Source organism: Thunnus maccoyii, chromosome 2 (assembly GCF_910596095.1).
Source record: "Thunnus maccoyii chromosome 2, fThuMac1.1, whole genome shotgun sequence".
Taxonomy (NCBI): Eukaryota; Metazoa; Chordata; class Actinopteri; order Scombriformes; family Scombridae; genus Thunnus; species Thunnus maccoyii.
In genome coordinates this window covers 15,362,478-15,381,340 of record NC_056534.1, presented here as the reverse complement: position 1 = coordinate 15,381,340, position 18,863 = coordinate 15,362,478, and the positions used below count along the sequence as shown (strand labels likewise).

Sequence of the window (18,863 nt, the reverse complement as noted above, 5' to 3'; positions counted from 1 at the left end):
CAGCAAAATAATCAGAAAATAAGAAAATACAGGCAGCACACACAACCACACACTTCTAGTGGGTTGTAAGTGATGATTGAGAGGGGTTATTTTTGTATGAGTACACATTGTTTTTTTTTAGGAAAATCTTGCATAGTGTATCTTTAAGTAGAAGTGTTGTTGACAGCAGCAGGTGTGGCTGTTTTTTTTCTCTTTGACACCTTTTTTATTAAGGATTTAAGAAAAGAAAGGTGTGAATATATGCAGTAAGGTTGTAGAGTCAAGTGGTATGTGGGTGAGTGGTAATGTCAAGAGTAACGACCCGGACATCAATTAAGCTTATACAAAGTTTATATACATGCCCTTTAACTGTAGTTTCTGTGTGTGTATGTCTCAAACTCAGTGTGTCCTGTTCTTAAAGCCTTTCTTTACACACATACCACCACCAAGGCTCGCATAAGCTATTCATAACAGCAGTAGCAAAAGTGTGAAGATAGAATGGTGACATGGACATTATAAAATCAATACTTGCACAGTTGCATTATAGGAATGTAGATGTGTGAGTGCATGCATTTGTTGGTGTGTGTGTGTGCATCACAACCTGCTCCTCTGTGGGTGGGCCCTCTGCTTTATCCTTGTCCCCTTCAGCTTGTTTTGGTGGTCCCCGCTGTTTGTTTTGGTAGTGCTGAGGTGTGCAGATGCTGCTAGACACTTACTAGTAGACACTGATAAATAGATGGTCCCTGATAACACACGCCACAAAGCTGGAGCTTGAAGATGGCTGTCCCACTGCCACATAAGACATCCGGTTGTTGACTGCAGCTTATGAAAATGTAATGTTGACGTTCATAGTACACTTTCTGTTCAACTCAGTGGGTACACTTACACTGTAGATTGTTAGTAACGAGCAAAACTGCTATTATTGTTGTGTTGCAGGAAAGCTCTCATTTGCCATCAGTATGCTTTATTTGAAACTTTTCAGAATGTGATTTCTTACGTTTCCCAGTGTTCGACAATTGTCAGTGATTCTGCTGGATTACCCACAAGTTTGTGAAAACTTGCGTATATATATGTGATCTTATGAAGAGCCCATTTATGGCAAAACACCACACACTTATAGTAGCATTATAAGATGGTCCACTGAGATGACAGTCAGTGGGGAAATTATTCTCTCTGCTTTTCCCATGATTAAGACCAAAATAAAAAAGTATACAAAGAAGTTTCCTTGCTCTTCAGTACAATGGTTTGACACCACAACCTGATGTTTGTTGATGATATTTTAGATAGCTTAAAAAATTCGAAAAGATTTTGACATCTTTGTTCTGGATCATATCCACATGTTGTATTAGAACTTGCTTTAACAGTCAGTTTATTTTTAAAGGTAGGTAATATTAATAATTACTTAATTTGCCGTTATAACGTGTCACCCCCCAATTGCAACACTTACGAATGACTTAAAGGCTGTTTGGTATAATTTAAAATACTCTTGTTTGTTTTATGTCTTTGTTTTCTTAACAATGGCCAACAGCAATAGAGTGTTGTACAGTCAGTATTGGGAAGGAAACAGTCAGGGCAATATTAATTCCCTTGTTTATACACAGTTTGTTTTGATAAAGCTCAGGCTCAAGCTCAATTCTGCAAATTTGAAAAAGAATTTCAATATGTCATGACCTGTCAGAGATTATGGATTATGAAATACTTGTCCCTGCATACAAGAGAATAGCGTCCAGTTGAATCTGAAACATGTTGAACCCATTTATACTTTTCCAAGTGTCAAAATACAGTTTACAAACACATGCAAGGCTGGAGCATATAGGCAGCTGAACTAGTTTTCTCGTATGTGCATACGAGAAAATAACGGCTTCCAAGCAAACCAAGCCCATTTGACTTTTGATCCATAATTTTTCTTGTCTCCCTACCTACATGCCTGTCTCATGTCTCTCTTTCCTCATGTCTCTCTTTCCTTACATGCGGTGGTGTCTGAGCAGGCGGATGCCCCAGCTCAGAGGTCTAGCTCTAACTCTGACCAGGCCTCAGATCCCAGGCCAGAGGAAAAGTCCCCTCAACGCAGATCCACCAGTTCCGTCAGAAGACAGCAGGTAGGTTAGCATCCAAAACCTACAACCAACATTGTACTAATGCCAATTATGTCAAAGACGGCACATGGGTGAGGAGATAACTTGCCCACACTTATCCATCACTACTTTGCTCAGATTAGATCAAAGCCATAGAGAAGGGATATGAAGGAAATGGTCTGTTGAGAATCATGTGATTTATCAGACCCTGCCTCTGCCAACCTTTGTCCTGAATGCCCCAACACACACACACACACACACACACACATACACACACACACACGCCCCTCCTACTGTGACCAGGCTGGCGTGTGCTGCTGGTTTCACGCATGCCTTGGGTTCAGGCACTGGCTAATTTACCGCTTCAGCAGTACATTATGAACAAGAAAAAAGCTTTTGATCTTCTCAGTATTCCACTCATAAGTTTGGCAGGACATGTTTCTAGATGGCCTCACTGCCTCTAAAGCTGGCCTGAAGACACATTGTTTGATTTATACCGCTGTCCTCATTATAGCTTCAATAGTAGTGCCTCTGTTCTGGCAGTTTATACATGTAATGTCATTATTTTGTGCAAAATAGATAAATAGTATTGACATTATTTGATGTGCTTCCCTTTTCTGGAGGCTTTTCTGTGTTTGCCCGAGGACACACACACATAATCTGTCTGTTGTTAAGAAATGTACCAATTTTGATCCTGCTGCCTATACGTAAAATTAGAATGGGACTACAATGCATTTTTGACAATAAATTTTTGATCCCTTATTAAACTGAGTAAAAACGTGAATCATAATTTGATTTGTAAAAGTGTAAATAACTGTGTATTAGCTGTGTCTTTTGCTTCTCTATAGAAGCCAAACTTGACTTAAATTAATCTCTCAAAAATGTCTGTAAATTAAGATCAGGAAAGGTTACTTTTTTTTAGAATTCACCATTTTGAACCTTTTCACTTTTTTGTATTGGTTCGTGGTCATACAATGAGTACTGATGGCAAGAATCTGGACTGATAAGACACTTAGCTATTCTCTCTTCTACTACTTAAGCTCATGAATGCGATGTGACACTTGCTATTTCATAGATGACATAAAGATGACATAAGTAAGAGTGTCCCTGTCTCACCCTGACAGGCACAAACTTCACCTGACCACACACACATAGACATACACACACATACATACATTTGCAAATGAAATTCTCATGCTGGTGCATCATATAACAGCTGCTTGGCCAACATTGGCCACTGGAAAGAGATTAGAGTCCACAGAGATTGGATCAGAATTGCAAATTTGAATATGTCCTGGAACCATCAAACTAAAAAATGGATTTGATAAATATTTGTTGAAATCAATATATTTTTAAAATTGTATTCAGTAGTACAATCTGTGTGACATTGTTCCAAATAAAAAATGGAATAGGATTGACAATGGAATAGCTTGAAATTGAATGAGGTTATAATTGAATGTATGAAAGTTAAAGATATAATTTTAGATTCAGTTTTCACAATTCAGTTTCAAGTGCAGAGGTGCTGGGGCCATGCTGTAGAAAAGCAGTGGGAACAATATGCTGGTGGAATATAAATATGAGAGGATAGGAGGCACTTTGGACTTTTATTCCCTGGGTGAAGGCTGCAAGGACTGGACTAACATTCTGCAGTCAGCCATCCACCAGCCATGTGGCACAGAGTCGTTAAACCTACTGTAAGGTCATTAGTTTTATGTAAGTATATATTATATCAACTTCATAAATCATGCTAAAATGAACTGTTTTTAAAAACACGTGAATATCTCTGGTAGTTCTGACTGCTTTATACCCATATGATGATGCTCCAAAGAAACCATAAAGCTGTTATGCTTCATTACACTCCATTTAAACAATAATATCTGACTACAAGGTCAAAACCTGATGAAATGAGCCTTCTGTGCAGCCCGCTGCTACCACCTAGGACACAATTTGCAGCTCTTTCAGTAAGTGCTTAAAGTGAAATGTGATTATTGGCTGAGGCGACGAGCAGTGTACAGTGCTACATGACTCACAGTTTGCAACATACAGTAAGTGTTAAACTGATGTTGGCCATTTTGGAGGAGACAGCTGCTTTGCCTTTTGTCTCCAAAGGAAATATAACCAAAGAGTGTGTCTCAGGATTTGAATGAAGCAAATGTACTTTGAATTTGGAAAACCTGATTTGAAAGAATGAATAAAAATGAATTAACTTATCAATGATAAATAAAATGTAACTTATTAATATGTAATCAATTTGAAACTTGAAAGTTTTGAATTTATTTAACAAATTGTAGAAGTATGAGCATGAGAGTTCAATTTTAAATTGAACCTATGCTGTTTTCAGAAAGTTTACATAGTGTCACTTTCACTCAAGCCTTGTGTTTGTGAATTTCCTCCCTTACAAAAGTTCCACCACACCTTGTTGTTAACCTGCATCTTTCAGTTTTCAGGTTATCGGCTCGTACATTAGTCAGTTGTTTGGCTGTGTCCCTTGGTCTTCAGTTTTTGTGCTCCTTGAATAGATTTTATTTTGTGATGGTGTACATTTCTGTTGTGTGTGTATATTATATTCGTAAACCCATGTGTTTACACGTCGATGTATGTCTATGTACTGTATGTGTCTTGTCCTGTGCCTGTGTGCATGTGTACAACATTCCTATTCATCCGGGAACCTGAACAAGTTCTGCTTTGAGAGCTCCAGACGCACACATGACACGCTGCTGCAATCATAAAGAAGCCCATTGATGACAGTGACCCCTCTCTCTGGGAGATGCAGAGAGAGAGGGTGGAGGCAGTCGATGAAATGTTTCTTCTTTGCCCCACAGCCAGTGACACTGACCCCTCAGTAAATAAGAGTTCTACTCTTGTTTGCGTACAGACTCTGTTTTGATATGGGCCTCTCTCCTCATTTCCCTCTTTCTATATGCCATTCTCCCCTCCATCTGTATTGCGCTCTCATGTTTACAGAGCCATTACAGGGTGCAATGCGCAGGTCAGGTCATGGCCGCCAACCAGCTGCCGAGCTGAGGTAGACAGTGGGCACATCTTTCTTTGCCTCGTGTTCTCTGCTTTTTATCTCTCAGGCCTGTCTTGTGGAACATTAACATCAATGTCACAACATAGAGCTTCCCACACAAACAGAAGGCATTCATGTGTCTTCTTGACCTGCGTCAGACAGGCGTCCAACTGGACCAGAGAGAACATCTGCAGCAAATCTCAGTCATTTGTCAGTGTCGCCATGACATCTTCCTCTGTACGCCTTCAGACAAAACACATTGCAATTTATCTCCTATTGTTCTTACATACAGAGGAACAATAATGATGGCATATTCAGCTCATTGTTAAATAAATCCTCATCAAAATGTATTTCTACCTAAAAATGTACAGAGGATTTATTCTCATTAAGTTTTACTTTATAGTTGGTCATCTTTACTTTTAATCTTAGGCCTTCTAGTTGATTTAAATTCCCCTTTTGGCCTCTCTGTTTCCCCCAAGTACATACAGGCTAAGCCAGTTGGCGTGCCACTCTTCGGGAATATGCAGATCAATCTGCTAATTAGTTGCATAGAGTCATTAAGGCTGAGTTAGAACACATGGTTGGCACCCATGCAGGCATGATAGCAGAACCGGGCACACCAGGTCACTGGAGTCAACTGTAGCCTTAGGGCACATTACCAAACACACTTACATACATAGAAATTTTTGTCACAGACAAACCACACTGCAGTGATAAAATTAGAAGAAGAAAAAAAAACCATGTCTCTAGACAAGTTACCTAAATGTGTAAAGGTATTATCCCTAAAGTTTTCATTATATCAAATCCCTTTTTTTGACACTATGGACAGCCTTTTTGAGCAGTTGCCATTCAATGTACAATATTTGCATTCTGTAATTGCCTCTTTATGTAGTGAAACCACAAAAGCTGTTGTATGCATGCCTTTTATGTAATGCGGAAGACAATATTCAACCATGAGTTCAGTATTATCATTTCAGACATTCATTATTAAAACAATGTGACGCAATGAATCCTTTCAGCCCATACTTTGTTTGGATAAGCTGTAAATCTTTAGTTTTATAACTTTAATAGACAACACAGCTTACAACAGCCATCAGAACACATTTTTGGAGGGTGGGGCATTATTGATCCACCATCCTATTATAAACCTCCTCCTCCTCCTGCACTCCACATCCACTCCAGCCCAAGGACTGTTGTGCGTTTAGTCGCATTGCATATTTTAGCCTGCCATCTGGTCAGCCCTCCCTGGCACCACAGGGGACCTCCTATCCTCTCATATTCATATTCCACCAGCATATTGTTCCCACTGCTTTTCTACAGCATGGCCCCAGCACTTCTCCACTTCTTTATTTATTTCTACAGAAGAGGCTGGCTAGCAAACTACAACCCCCTCCTAATCGGCGGCTCTTCCAGTTGTCCTATCAAGTGTAACCTGGAGGCCCCTAGTAGAGCAATTAGAGCAGCCTCCCTGCCCACCTCTTGTAATGAAGCCCAGCACATTCTGGAATCTATAGCCCCTTTAGTCTCCCCTAATGGGACATCATTATTGTCAAAGAAACAATGTAAATTGAAATGAACATACTCATTAGCCAGTCGCAGAGAGAAACCTTTGCCGCTCTCAGCTTGCAACTCTCGCTTCCAAACACACCCATACACACACACACACACACACACAAAACTGAACCTCCTCCCTTCAGCTTCTGTGGACTGCTGCTCCAGCTTGCCTTTATTCCTCTGGTACCGTGTTTGTTTGTGTGTGCATATGTGTACACCAAAAGAAGACAATGTGCATGTTTTACTCAAGGTGAGAGGAGAATGAAATGAACATGGATAATTCCATTATTGGCATTCACTCAGTGTGTCTACAGATGTTAATTGTTGCATGGGTTTGTGCCTGGCGGTGTAAGTGAAGTGTGCTCAAGTTCTTACCCCAGTGCTTCTTTGCTTACCTGTCCCAGGGTACACCTGTGCACCGGTCCAGGTCTCTGTCCCCAGCCAGCAGTGTGGAGTTGGGTTGTGGGAGGAGAAAGGGAGCAGAACAGAGGATTCAAGACCTTGAGGAGCTGCTGCAATTGAAGGTAACTAGCTAGCATAGATGAATACACATGATATACTCTCATTGCCCTCTTCTCACATTAATCTATTCATCCCCTTCCCTTTTTTAGTATTTATTCTCACTGTATGTCATGCAGCCCTTATCTTCTGTCTCAGTTTTCTCCCCACATGCCAGTGGCTATTGACTGTTGGTGACTTTGAACTACTTAAAGTTCAATGGCATAGAGATGTACAGCTGATGGTGTGGAGCACTAGACAGGCCTAATAGAGCTGCTTGTTGCTGTGGCCGCAATCTCACATATGATTGCTGCTATCAGCTGCTGGGCTGTAGGAAGGCCTGCAGCACTGTAACAGTCACAGTCTCCAAAGGGTTCAATTGCACTACTGCTGCCACTGCATCCTCCATGACCTTTCTTAACAATGTGTTGTACACACGTATACACATATGTATTTGTGTGCGCACACAAACAGAGCGTGCGTAGGCAGTGAAGCAGCAGGAGAGGAGCTGCTGTGGTGAAAGTGGATGCAGCAGGGTTTTCTCCCTTAAACGAATCAGCTTTATTGGTCTTTTAACCTTCACATGCTCTATGACGTCTTTCTCCCACTATTCTCCATTCCTCTTTTCTCTCTCTCTCACAAATTCTCTGCAAGAAAGAATATAGTTTTGTCTGTGTTTCTTTTGTCAAGGTATCCATGGATCCTTAAAAACTTTTAAAAGGTCTTAAATTAGATATTTAAAATTTAAGGCCATAAAATGTCTTAAAAGATCTTATTTTTGATAATGAAAAAATTTTGAGATGATGCCCAGCTGCAGAAAACTAAATGAGTTTTACTTAATGGTCATGATGATCAACTTAATATTTTGCCATGATGTGCCCTTATTTTCTGACCTTGGTGTATAATGCGATGTTGGCAATTTAAGAGCAAATTTTCAAAGTCCTCTGTGTGCATGAGATACAGTTGGGTAGTTTGGATGTAATTTTTTGAGATCATGCTTTTTGTGTGTATGTGTTAGGTTAGCTAAGGTGATCAGTGAATCAGCAGAAGTGGTGGTATTATTAAACACTCTCTATTGCTTCAGTTTGATACATAATAAATAACATAACATGATATAAGTGTTTTTACTATGGTGCCTCATAAGAAAGGTGACTTTAAGTTCAACCAATCAGCAAGTAAATTGTCTTTATAAATTGCTTTAATGTCCAGTGTCGTAGTCAGCTGATAGGATGTACCACATGGTCACTTGGATTTGGAGGAAGATTACCAGACTTTGGCGATGATGATTGTAAATGTTTAAATCCAATGCATTTTGTTGAGCGATTCTTGAGTTTACATCATATTCAGCTCTGAAATGACTGTATGAATGAATAGTAATTTTTTTTTGGCCTTGGTCATGACTCAGTCTCATGGTTATTTGGACTCTTGACTTGGACTTGTCTATGTTTGGGGTGGTTTGACAGTGCTTTTAGTATTTATGTGCATTAGGGCTGGGTAATAAAATTGTATTGCATGTTACTTTATCTTTTTTTACTTTTCGGTCTCCAAATTAAGGATTTCAAACAAGTTGTAATTAAAGTTTTTTTTATATTTAATACATAATATTGGAATATAGTTAAATTATTCACAGTAAGCATTTTTATTTTTATATTTTGGATATTTCATATGTGATTTTGCTTACATTTGTTATATGGAGATACATATCAATAATGAAAAATATCCATATTAGGGATGTCAGTTTCAGTTAATTTTGCTTTTAACAGACCGACACCCATTAATCGATAACTAACCAACTAACTAAATTTTTAAGGAAAGTTGTGATATAGCTTTTGTTTGTGAGAGCTGGTTGGTGGTCAGAGCTAGCTTGACTTTTAGCTCATCCTTCTTCTCAAAGTGTTTTTCAGTGCATTTAGTAACAGGTTCTCTCGAAGGCTTAATATACTCAGGCTCAAGGTACGAATATAAATGATAGAAACATAAGACGACCCTGATTATAAAACGACCCCCCACCCCTTTCCCAACAGCTGTTTTTGGAAAATTTACGTTACTTTTGGAATATAACTTACATCATAGTATAGTTACATACTCACGCACTCTCCTGCCACTCTCTTGGAAGCAGTCTGGCAGCTTGACATATTCTGTCTCTACGGTAGAGACTTTGGACTCGTTTTCACTCATCATGAATTTATTTCTTCCGTGACAGAAAAACATATTACATGAACCTTCATAAACTCCTGCAGGTTAAACTGGACTAACGAAACACTTTTAGTGCTGACTCCCACACTCTCACTGACACTCACTATAAACAGACTTTTAGACACTCGCTAGCCTAGCAACTAATTACAATTACAACAATTAATGCTACAAACAACTCACAATGCAACACTCCATGTAGAAGTAGGTTTTACATCGGTACTTCATCCACTCAAAAAGAATATCTGATGTTGTGAACACATAATTGTCTAGCCGTTCGCGGAGTGTTTACGCAAATGAATCTATTGTCTGACATGTGTAACCAGTCAAAAATATTCTCAATGGATAACCGATTAACGGTTAACTGTTGACATCCCTAATCCATATTAATACTGTGATATCACCCAGCTGTAATGTGCATTCCTTCTGTTGTGGAAAAGGTCCATTTTCTTTGTTGAGGTAATAAAAAGCATTACATTTGATTTAAAGAAATGTGCTGATACTGTGTACAAGGTCTCAGATTTAGACTTTTTCAGTTTTATTTTGTATCAGCAGAGTGTATTTTCCACTGCCATCGTCTTTTTTATTTTATTTGGTTTTTCCCCTAAAACTGTTCTCCTCGTTGCCTTTCTTTATCCTTTCCATTTTTCAGGCTGACCAGTGATTGAGTGATTATGCAGAAGTCATCTCCCTTTGAACACAATCCCAGAAACACATTAGGCATCATTTTCTTGTCAGATCTGAAGTGTCTGAATTACATCACTGGCAGACACCTAGTCAGACCGTAATGCTCAACATAGATTCAGACGACACGCATGACTGTCTTAGTTAATGGTGCCATTTACGTGTCTGCCAGTTGAGGAGCATTTAGCAAAGGAATGCACAGAAAAAAACATGACTGGCAACTCACGTCTGTGACCACATTTAGTGAGGGCATTAGTGCAAAGGCATGATTTAGTGGTTATGTCCTTTGCCTAGATCTTAAGCAATATGCCCTCCATCAGTCGCAGCTGAGACCTCACCTCCAGCATCTTACAGTACAGTTCTTCACTCTATTCGGTGGGTTGTTCTCCAGTTGATCCTATCCAGTTCTTTCCAATAGAATGCCTTTCAAATTGGGAACGGCAGCCTGTACCATTGACATGTTGACCTTAGCAGCTAACAGCAGCAGACAAACAAACAATTCTCATAATAATGGCCTCTTTTTTTTCTTCCACACACTTTCAAGTAAACAGTAGCTGTTGCTGTGTAATTATTTTTCAGCTTGAGAACGTCCACAGATGTGTATGCTGGCTGAGTAGGGGGGTGTATTGATCTGTGGGCAAGGGGTTGTGGCCTGATGACCACAGCTGGGCTGCCCAAGGGAAGCTCTATAAGAAGCCTGGGAAGCCATGATGTGGCTAATGCCCTGCCACTTGCTCCTTTCTGCCCCCCCCCTCCATCAGTCCGCCTCAACTCTTCTGTGTCCTCCCCTAGCTCCTACTTCCACCAGTTAACACTGCCCTGGTCTGGCCTCTTTCATTAGAGCCTTGTTTTTGAGAGGTTGGGGGCTGCTTGAAGGGGCCAAGGATGTCTTGCAGATGTCCTCTGTGAATAATCCTCACTAGGGAAAATCCATACTTGTCACATTGGCAGTGTGAACTTGTATCGTGTGTGTGTGAGCGCGCGCGTACCCGATGTGTGTTCGGTGCATGTTTGTGTGCTCTCTCTGTTCTCTTTGTCCTTGTTAATAATAACAGGGCTGAGGGCTCGCATTTCCCTCTCTGCAGGGCAGCCGTGTCATATCAGCAGTAAACAAGCTCCTTCCCTTCAGAAAGCGCTCGACAACTCTCCCTAGCCCTGGCCACTCAAGCAGAAACCTGTCCTGCACTCTTCCTTTGACTTTCCCTTTCCCTTTTGCTTCGCTCTCTTTCTTCTCTTTCTAATTTCTCTGTTCGCTCTTTCTCTTTCCTCTATTTTCATCAGCTGCCTTTCTCTCTTCCTTTGCTCTCTTTCCACCTCTGTTTGTCCTGTCTGTTGAAAGTGTTTTCTCCATCGCCCTCACTGTTAAGGTCAATGTGATGGGGAGGAGGGGTGCTCCTGACAAGAAAAATCTATATGTTGTCTTCTCTTACTCCTTCTTTAAAGCAGGAGCCCAATCTTGCTGTGTTTTAATAGCTGTCAACAACAGTGTTAGCAACACACCGCGGCTACAGCCCCCACCAACACAACACGTGCTGGTCATCAGTTGGTAACTCCACTGAGTGAGTTTCTCTGCCAGTTAAAGGGTGTGTATGTACAGTATATCTGCTGGTGTTCTGTGGCCACATTGACTGGTCATGTTAATGTCATCTTTTAATGATGTCTCAGTGTGGAAGCACTTGTCAGGGAGAGAGGAGAAGAAAGAAAAGAATCTGAACCCGCTGGCTTCTGCCACACAAAGGTATTGCAGCTCTAGACCAGGTTTAGAATGTAGATGGCAAGGGGCCTTTTTCAGCTACCCTGCAACACTGCTGTGCCAGTGTTTAGTAAGCCAACCCCCATCTTTAATTATCTTTAGATTATGTGTTTGATTGTGTTTGTCTGTGTGTCCATGTGTCTGTTTGCATGTATCTGGCCGGAGTTAATCTCGCATACTACTAGACCCATCAGTCTAATCATTTTTGTGAACATTTATGACTGCATGCTCAAGGACCTCTCATGGTTGCAGTGATTCACAATTGTTGAAAAACCTATTTAATAATGCGTTTTATACCGCTGCTGACTCCTCACTCCTCTTAACCGGCCAGTAGGGGCCACAAGTGATCAACAACTGCAGCAAAAGGCATTTCCATCAATCGGCTAGGTTAAAAACAAGTCTGGTGTAGGCCACATTTTGGCCTTTGTTGTGGCTCAAAAACTGGTATCAATAGAAAAGTTTGGTCCCATCTTGAACTGGAGCATCTGCAGATTAATTCCATACCAGATATGTTATGATCCACTAAAGTTAGGCACAATATGAGATGTATAAATCCACTTTTTGTTAGCTTTGCCACCATGTTGACTGTAAGGGAGCCCGGAGGGACAATTGAGTCAGATTCAACTCTTCTTTGTTTGGGAGGGGAGAGGGAGTTAGGGAGGGGTTTTATTTTGTGTGGTGTGTTACAAAAAATGTTGTAAATAAATAACAACATGTTCTAAATAAATAACAATGTTTAAATTGTTATTGGGAATTGAGACTTATCGTCCCATTTATTGTTACCTTATTAAGTTTATACAGTTAGGCGAACCCAGGAGGACGTTTGGTTACAATGCCATTACACTATTCTATGCATCTTAAAGAAAACTGAGACTATACATGCTCCCAGATACACCTGGCGGAAATCTGCACGCTACTGAGTGCACGCTTCTAGTGAAGTTATGTTTCATTTAACTTGTACAAGTTAAATGTTACAAAAAAATGTGTCTCTGTTCCTTACAGATGGAGGAGAATGAAGAACTGAGGAAGGCTCATGATAAACGACGTGAACGCCTGTGTCTGATTCAGAACAACTACAAGACAATCAGAGACCAGCTGAAAGATATGGAAAAATCAAATGGCTTGTGAGTACACAGTTTGATGTTTAGTAATAAACTCTACTGTATTTAATGAATCTATCTCTAGATTCATTAAACACACATGACCTGTGAATACACAAAGCAACTTGGATAACTTCCAATTCCATCTAGCAGCAGTCAGTAAGAGACATTTCAAAACACATAACTCACCTTGCCTTATGTTAAAAGCCCTTGTGAAACACTACAACCCTCTGATACCACTCACAAATAGTCTTAGGATCTCCTTCCTCTCCACATGTTGTCTGACAAGACCTGAGTGCTGGATTTGGGAAAGTGGGAGAAATTCCTCCCTTTGCCTTTGAAAAGCTCAGAGGTTTTAAGCCGAGTCAATTTGGGCCGTTTTGTGCCAAGTGTGTGTGCGCTTCTGCGTCTCTTCTCCCTTAGCGTTCATTAGGATGTGAGAGCTAGAGGCTGGAGGTGTCTGGTCCTGGGGGGTGCAAGGTGTTTGAGAAGGCTTGTGGAGGGAGGAGGGGAGAGAGCCATTTCCTGCCTTGACCTGTTATCCTCACCAGAAACCGCAGGATTTTTACACAAAGTGGAAAGTGTACTAGAAAATGTCATTAATATGAGGGTCTTGTTCTCTCCGTTGTCTCCCCGAGTTTTTCCCACTTCTTCCGTCTCTGTTTCTTCTCTCCAGCAGCGTCATTGAGGCCATTTAAAAATGTAAGTAAAGGTGCATATGTTTGGTGGCCGCGCGGGAGCAAAGTGTTGACCCTGTCAGCTGTTTTCTCTCTGGGTTAATTAAAGAAAACAGCAGTGCAATGTGAGCCCGTGTGAAAGTGGAGCGAGTGAGAGAGCGTGTTCAGCGCTAGGCTCGACTCGGCTCATGTCAGCTCAGTGCGGCTCAACAGCATGTGTCTGAGACAGTGGGAACAAAGACCGAGAGATGTAGAGAGAGAAAACTCTCAGTCAACACCAGTTGTGCCGCACATTTTAGCAAGCTATCAAATCAAAGAAATGTTCTGTCTGTTGAAATAGTGTATTTTTGTCAAAAAATTTCATGAAAACCTTGATTTTGTGAGGAGAAAACATGCATGTTTCTATAACAAGACAAACAGGGCTGTGGTTATGAGAGAGCTAAGAGAACCTAGAGCTGAGAAGTAGTCGAGTTGTAGTCTCAATGTCAGCCTATCTGTATTTCATGACTGATTTGACATAAAATTGATGCAATAGGCAGCTTTGCCCTTTTCAGTCAGAGCACTCCATGGCACCAGCCAGTCACTCAATGTTATGATCCTGGCATTTATTTGGCATTAAGCCCCATCCTTAAATAGCTGTTAAACCCACTGGGGTAATGCCAGCCTGAATGAGAGACAATAGAAAATGACTTAAATACTCCCATTAGTGCTGGGAAATAAGGGCCCTAACAAGTCAGTGGGGATAGGCGTCGAGTCTCATTGCATTTCGAGCTTGTTAGGGATTTCCCAGTAGCCTCCATGCTGTGTTGTTGCCTTTTTGGAAAGATGTGTGTGGGGGGGGGGGGGTCGGTTTTGTTCCCTTTTTGTGTGCAGGACCAAAAGATAAGTCTGTATGTGTCTCCCTTCTTACCTGCTACACACATACGCATGCCTGTACTTGCAAATACTTATGTATATGCACACAGTATATGCCACATTAAAAGGTTAGTGTTGAAACACTAACATCATCCTGATTTAACTTCCTGATTTTAGTTTCCTTCATATCAATCTTAATCTATCATCAAGCAAGGTGTTGATTTAGACAATTGGTTGCTGTATGGCCAGCTGCTGAGTGACGTCACCAGTGTGTGTGTTAACCAGTCCCGCCCAGGATAGAACTACCAGCCAATCACAAAGCAGACAATGGGTCCATTGGCTCATCAGCATGCAGTGCACAGTTGGCCAGTCTCAGTGAAACCACCCTGCCATTCACCATTACCACCATATTTTCCCAAAATGGCATGAAGGAGAGAGGGAAAAAAGCCAACTTCTTATTTATATTAGAGAAGGGAAAAAGTTTTTTAATCAGACTGGGGATGATGGGGGTGAGCAAATAAAATTAAAGGTTATTAAAGCATCCGTACTCTGATCAAAGTTGCGCCCATAAACAGATTCCCCCTGAATCAGAGCAATTAGCCGCAGCGGCATGGAAAAGTTCTCTCTATTTCCTTCTGCTTAATAATGGAAACAAGGATACCATAGGGGAGGAAGCACTGAGGCCTGAAGAAGATAGCTCTCTCATGGCTCCATGTTCAACAGCTTTTAGGCCCACTGTAAACAAATTAAAATGTATAAAGCTTTACTGTGACTTAATAAAGCTTCATACACCTTTCATAAGAAATGCAGCTGATACACTACATACCTAAATATCACACAGAGAATTAAAACAGATGTACTTATAATATGATGTACTTTTACAGCTCCAGGCATTGCTACATGTCAGACAGTTTTGGATGAATTCACTGTGAGCTTTCAGTAAAATAAGTAAAACTGTATCAATCTCTGTGACTATACAGTGAGATTATCCGTTAAGTAGCTTTGCACTCTGGGAAACTAACCCAAGCCCACAGATAGCACACATATACACTCACACACATACACTACGAAGAAGTTCAAGGGCTCCAAATTGCTCACAGGGGCATTAGCAGTATTAAATGAAAACATTTGCCGTTCCTCAGTAGCCCCTAACTCCCAGGCACCAGGGTTTAACTAGTATTAGCGTAGCGTGGCAGCGTCTACATAGCCAATAATGACCACGGGAAAAGGAGCCCTCCGCAATAGCAGTGACCCTCGCAATCCATTTCCACACCTCTACCTCATTGATTGAGTGAAAATGAGAAACTGTGGTATGTGTGTCCGTGAGAGAGAGATAGAGAGTGTGTGTGTGTGTGTGTGTGTGTGTGTGTGTGTGTGTGTGTGTGTGTGTGTGTGTGTGTGTGTGTGTGTGTGTGTGTGTGTGTGTGTGTGTGTGTGTGTGCGCGCGCGCGACAAAAATGGTATTCTCTTCTCATCTGCCACTTTTGCAATCTGTGGATTTCTCACTAAAAGCCGTTTTAGTTCGCAAATGAAAGGCTAATTGGAATTGAATGTGTAGGGCTAAGACTGATTGATGAGTTGGGTGTGTGTAGGGATGCGTTTGGGGCGCAGTAGCAAGTGTGTGTGTGTGTGTGTGAGTGAGTGAGTATGTGTGTGAGTGAGAGTTGAAGGGGAAGTTCAATGGAGGGGGCACCTCCTGAGCACAAAGTGTCATTAAGTATTCATAAGTGAGGTGTAGACATTTGAATGACCTCGTTTGTGAGTGTGTTTTTGCCATTATTTACATTTGCATGGCACACTGGGAATGCTCCACTGCCCTGCCACACGGGCAGTGCCCTGGGCTTTAACAAACATGCATACGTGTGTACATGATTTGCCACTGAAATGTCAAAGTCAAGGCTGCTCATTTGAATACTGCTAAAGATGGCTGAATAACAAAAACAGAGTGAGACTAAGGGGCCTCGTTACCCCATGTGAATTGGCCAGAGGCAGCAAGGTAATGTACAGTACCAACCATTTTCCTTTGTTAGTATGTTTGCCTTCCCTGTGTGTATTTGTATATGCCATGAGTGAAGCTGTTCATTTTATGTGTGCCTTTGCTTGTCTCTACATTTGTACTTTTGTCTTCTTATATATTCTGTGTGTACGTGTGTGCACGTGTGTGTTCAGGCAAGGTGGAAGGATGCAGCGTGCAGAGCCGTGGCAGCTAAGACAAGAGAACAGTGATGCAGTGTGGAATGAGCTGGCCTACTTGAAAAACCTCACCAGGAAACTCTCTATCGAAAAGTAAGTCACCTGCTGTCAAAACCGCCTGCCTGATGCATAGATAATCCTAACAGTGGACATTTGCGTGTACATACACACATCCATTTGTCTTTCTCTCTCATACACGTGTACTACTACGCACATACTGACATGCACTCCCACTGTCCCTTCTTGTTTATGGGTGTTAAAATTTGAGTGTGCCCTTCCCAACTTCACAGCATCCACCTAGCCCTCCACATCATTACCAACCAGCAGGGGCCAAAGCAGGATCATTAGACTCTGTGCTCATTTGTAAAATTGGCTGCCCAAAAATTCACACATAAAAGTACAGGAAGTAAAATCACATTATCAGAATCCCTGGCTGTGTCTTTGTGAAATAATTGCATTTTTAATGGAACATTTATGCCAAACTATAGTCCTGTTGCTAGTTTAGTTAAGTGTCAATAAGACACTTTACATTATTTAAAATCCGGTAGCTGTGCTAGTGTTGTAGCTGTCAAATGTTGACCTAGAGATTGGTGACTGTTTTAGTCAGTGTGAAATTTTTGCAAGAGGTGCTTTGTGTGTAATTTCTTTCTTAGTTCCTTTTCTTTCTGTCTGTCTTTATTTGCTCCTGTCTTTGCCTTTTAGTCTGTCTCTTGGTGTAGTGTAGCCATTGTCTTGTTTGATCTAGAGAAGCCCCTGTAACCTTACCGCTACCACTGACCCTCTATGATGCTACACAAAGCTTGGCCCTAAGCCATAGTCTTCCTCTCTCCTATCTCCCCTAGCCTTCACCTCTCCTCACCTCTTCTCTCCTCTATCCTCTTTCTCTGTACCCTCCTCTTCCCCTCTTCCTACTTGTCTTCCCAGTTGCCTCCCTCCGGCCCTCTGTGATGCTGCAGTAGACTAAGGCCAGAATTCTGGTACTTGCCCCCCACCCCCACTACTGCTTTCCCCTCTGCTCAACCCCCTGCCCTGTCCTCCTAATCCCAGCTGAGCTCATTATGATATAGCCCGGCTGCCTCTCTCCAAGCCTGAGCTGTCCGAGCTAATTACAGGCTAGCAGCCCTAGTGCCGCCGACGCTGCCTGTTAAGGGATGTCCATCCGCCTGCCTGCCTGCCCGGCCACAACTAGAGCTGAGCAGAGAGGAGCACTGGATGGTCTGGGGGTTGGGGCGTGGGGCACAAACAGACTACTGTGAACACGTAGGGTCCTTGGAACTGACCTGCAAGGGAAACCACGAGGGATGGAGAGCGGCTGGCCTCTTTCCTAGCTGTGTAACTGGCCTGTCCTCCGGGGTTAGTGTTGATCCCCTTCATGTGCCCCTGACCAGCTCCACCTCATCTCCTCCATTCCCGCCCCCAGGGCCCCTCCTTACCCGGGTGGCTGGTGCAAAGTAAACTTGGCTGGGATCTTTAAACTTGTGCTTTAGAAAAACTTTCCGATCCAGGGCACGCATCTGCACGCACGCACAGCTCAGTGTGTTAAACTAAGCGAAAGCATACTGCCCATCTCTATTCCACTCCTTGCTTGCTTCCATACCTGTTGTGAGAAGGAGCAAAAGTGAACAGATAGTTGGGACTATGGACGAAGCCAGCTTAACCAAACAGCTTTCCTTCACTGCAATGCAAATTTCTGTTGAGAGGCAACAGAAAACGAAAGTTGGTCTATCATAGTGCAACAACAACAAGAGTTCCTGGGAGCGTAACTGCCAGGAAACTCTTGGGGCAAGCAGTTACAGCTTGCTGTTCGATTGACCGTATTATAATGATATTGCTTGTGAAGGTTATGTTAGATAAGTGCTAGCAATGATCCACTAATGGCTAATTAACTCCTTGCAGCTGAAGAATAAGGGGCCAAATAAAGGCTCCTTATAAAGCTTTAAATGCCTAGTGGCAGGCTTTAGAGGAGAGTCTCTGTTTAAACTCTCCATTTGTCTCTCATTTTTCTCTTTCTCATTGTCATGAGATTGTGCACAGATGCTCCCTATCACCTCCTCCAAAAACAGCACTTGTAAAACACTGTCTTGAGGCCCAAATGACCATTTCCCAAAATGAATATTGCTAGGATAACTCCTGCACAGTGGGTCCCCACAGTGTTAAGAGAAGGTTATCAAGCCCAGGCCCCCCTGTAATCTCTGCACTTGAATAAAAGGTTGAGCAAGAAGGTGAAACAGGTCTATTTATCTGCTGTTTAGCTGATATACTAGCGTCCTGTGGCTCAATTTAATGACT

General features: G+C 41.8%; 1 protein-coding gene across 4 annotated transcripts in view; it reads left to right on the top strand.

The window, feature by feature from the left end:
* cntln (centlein, centrosomal protein) overlaps window positions 1–18,863 on the top strand; it is a 94,740-nt gene that overhangs the window by 25,229 nt on the left and 50,648 nt on the right. For 2 of the 4 annotated variants that reach the window (XM_042431647.1, XM_042431640.1), the window contains exons 10-13: window positions 1,953–2,078; window positions 7,026–7,145; window positions 12,752–12,873; window positions 16,551–16,667. In XM_042431647.1, the coding sequence (XP_042287581.1) occupies window positions 1,953–2,078; window positions 7,026–7,145; window positions 12,752–12,873; window positions 16,551–16,667 (485 nt within the window). The remainder of the gene's footprint in view (window positions 1–1,952; window positions 2,079–7,025; window positions 7,146–12,751; window positions 12,874–16,550; window positions 16,668–18,863) is intronic. The other 2 variants (XM_042431660.1, XM_042431655.1) reach the window with 2 other exon arrangements.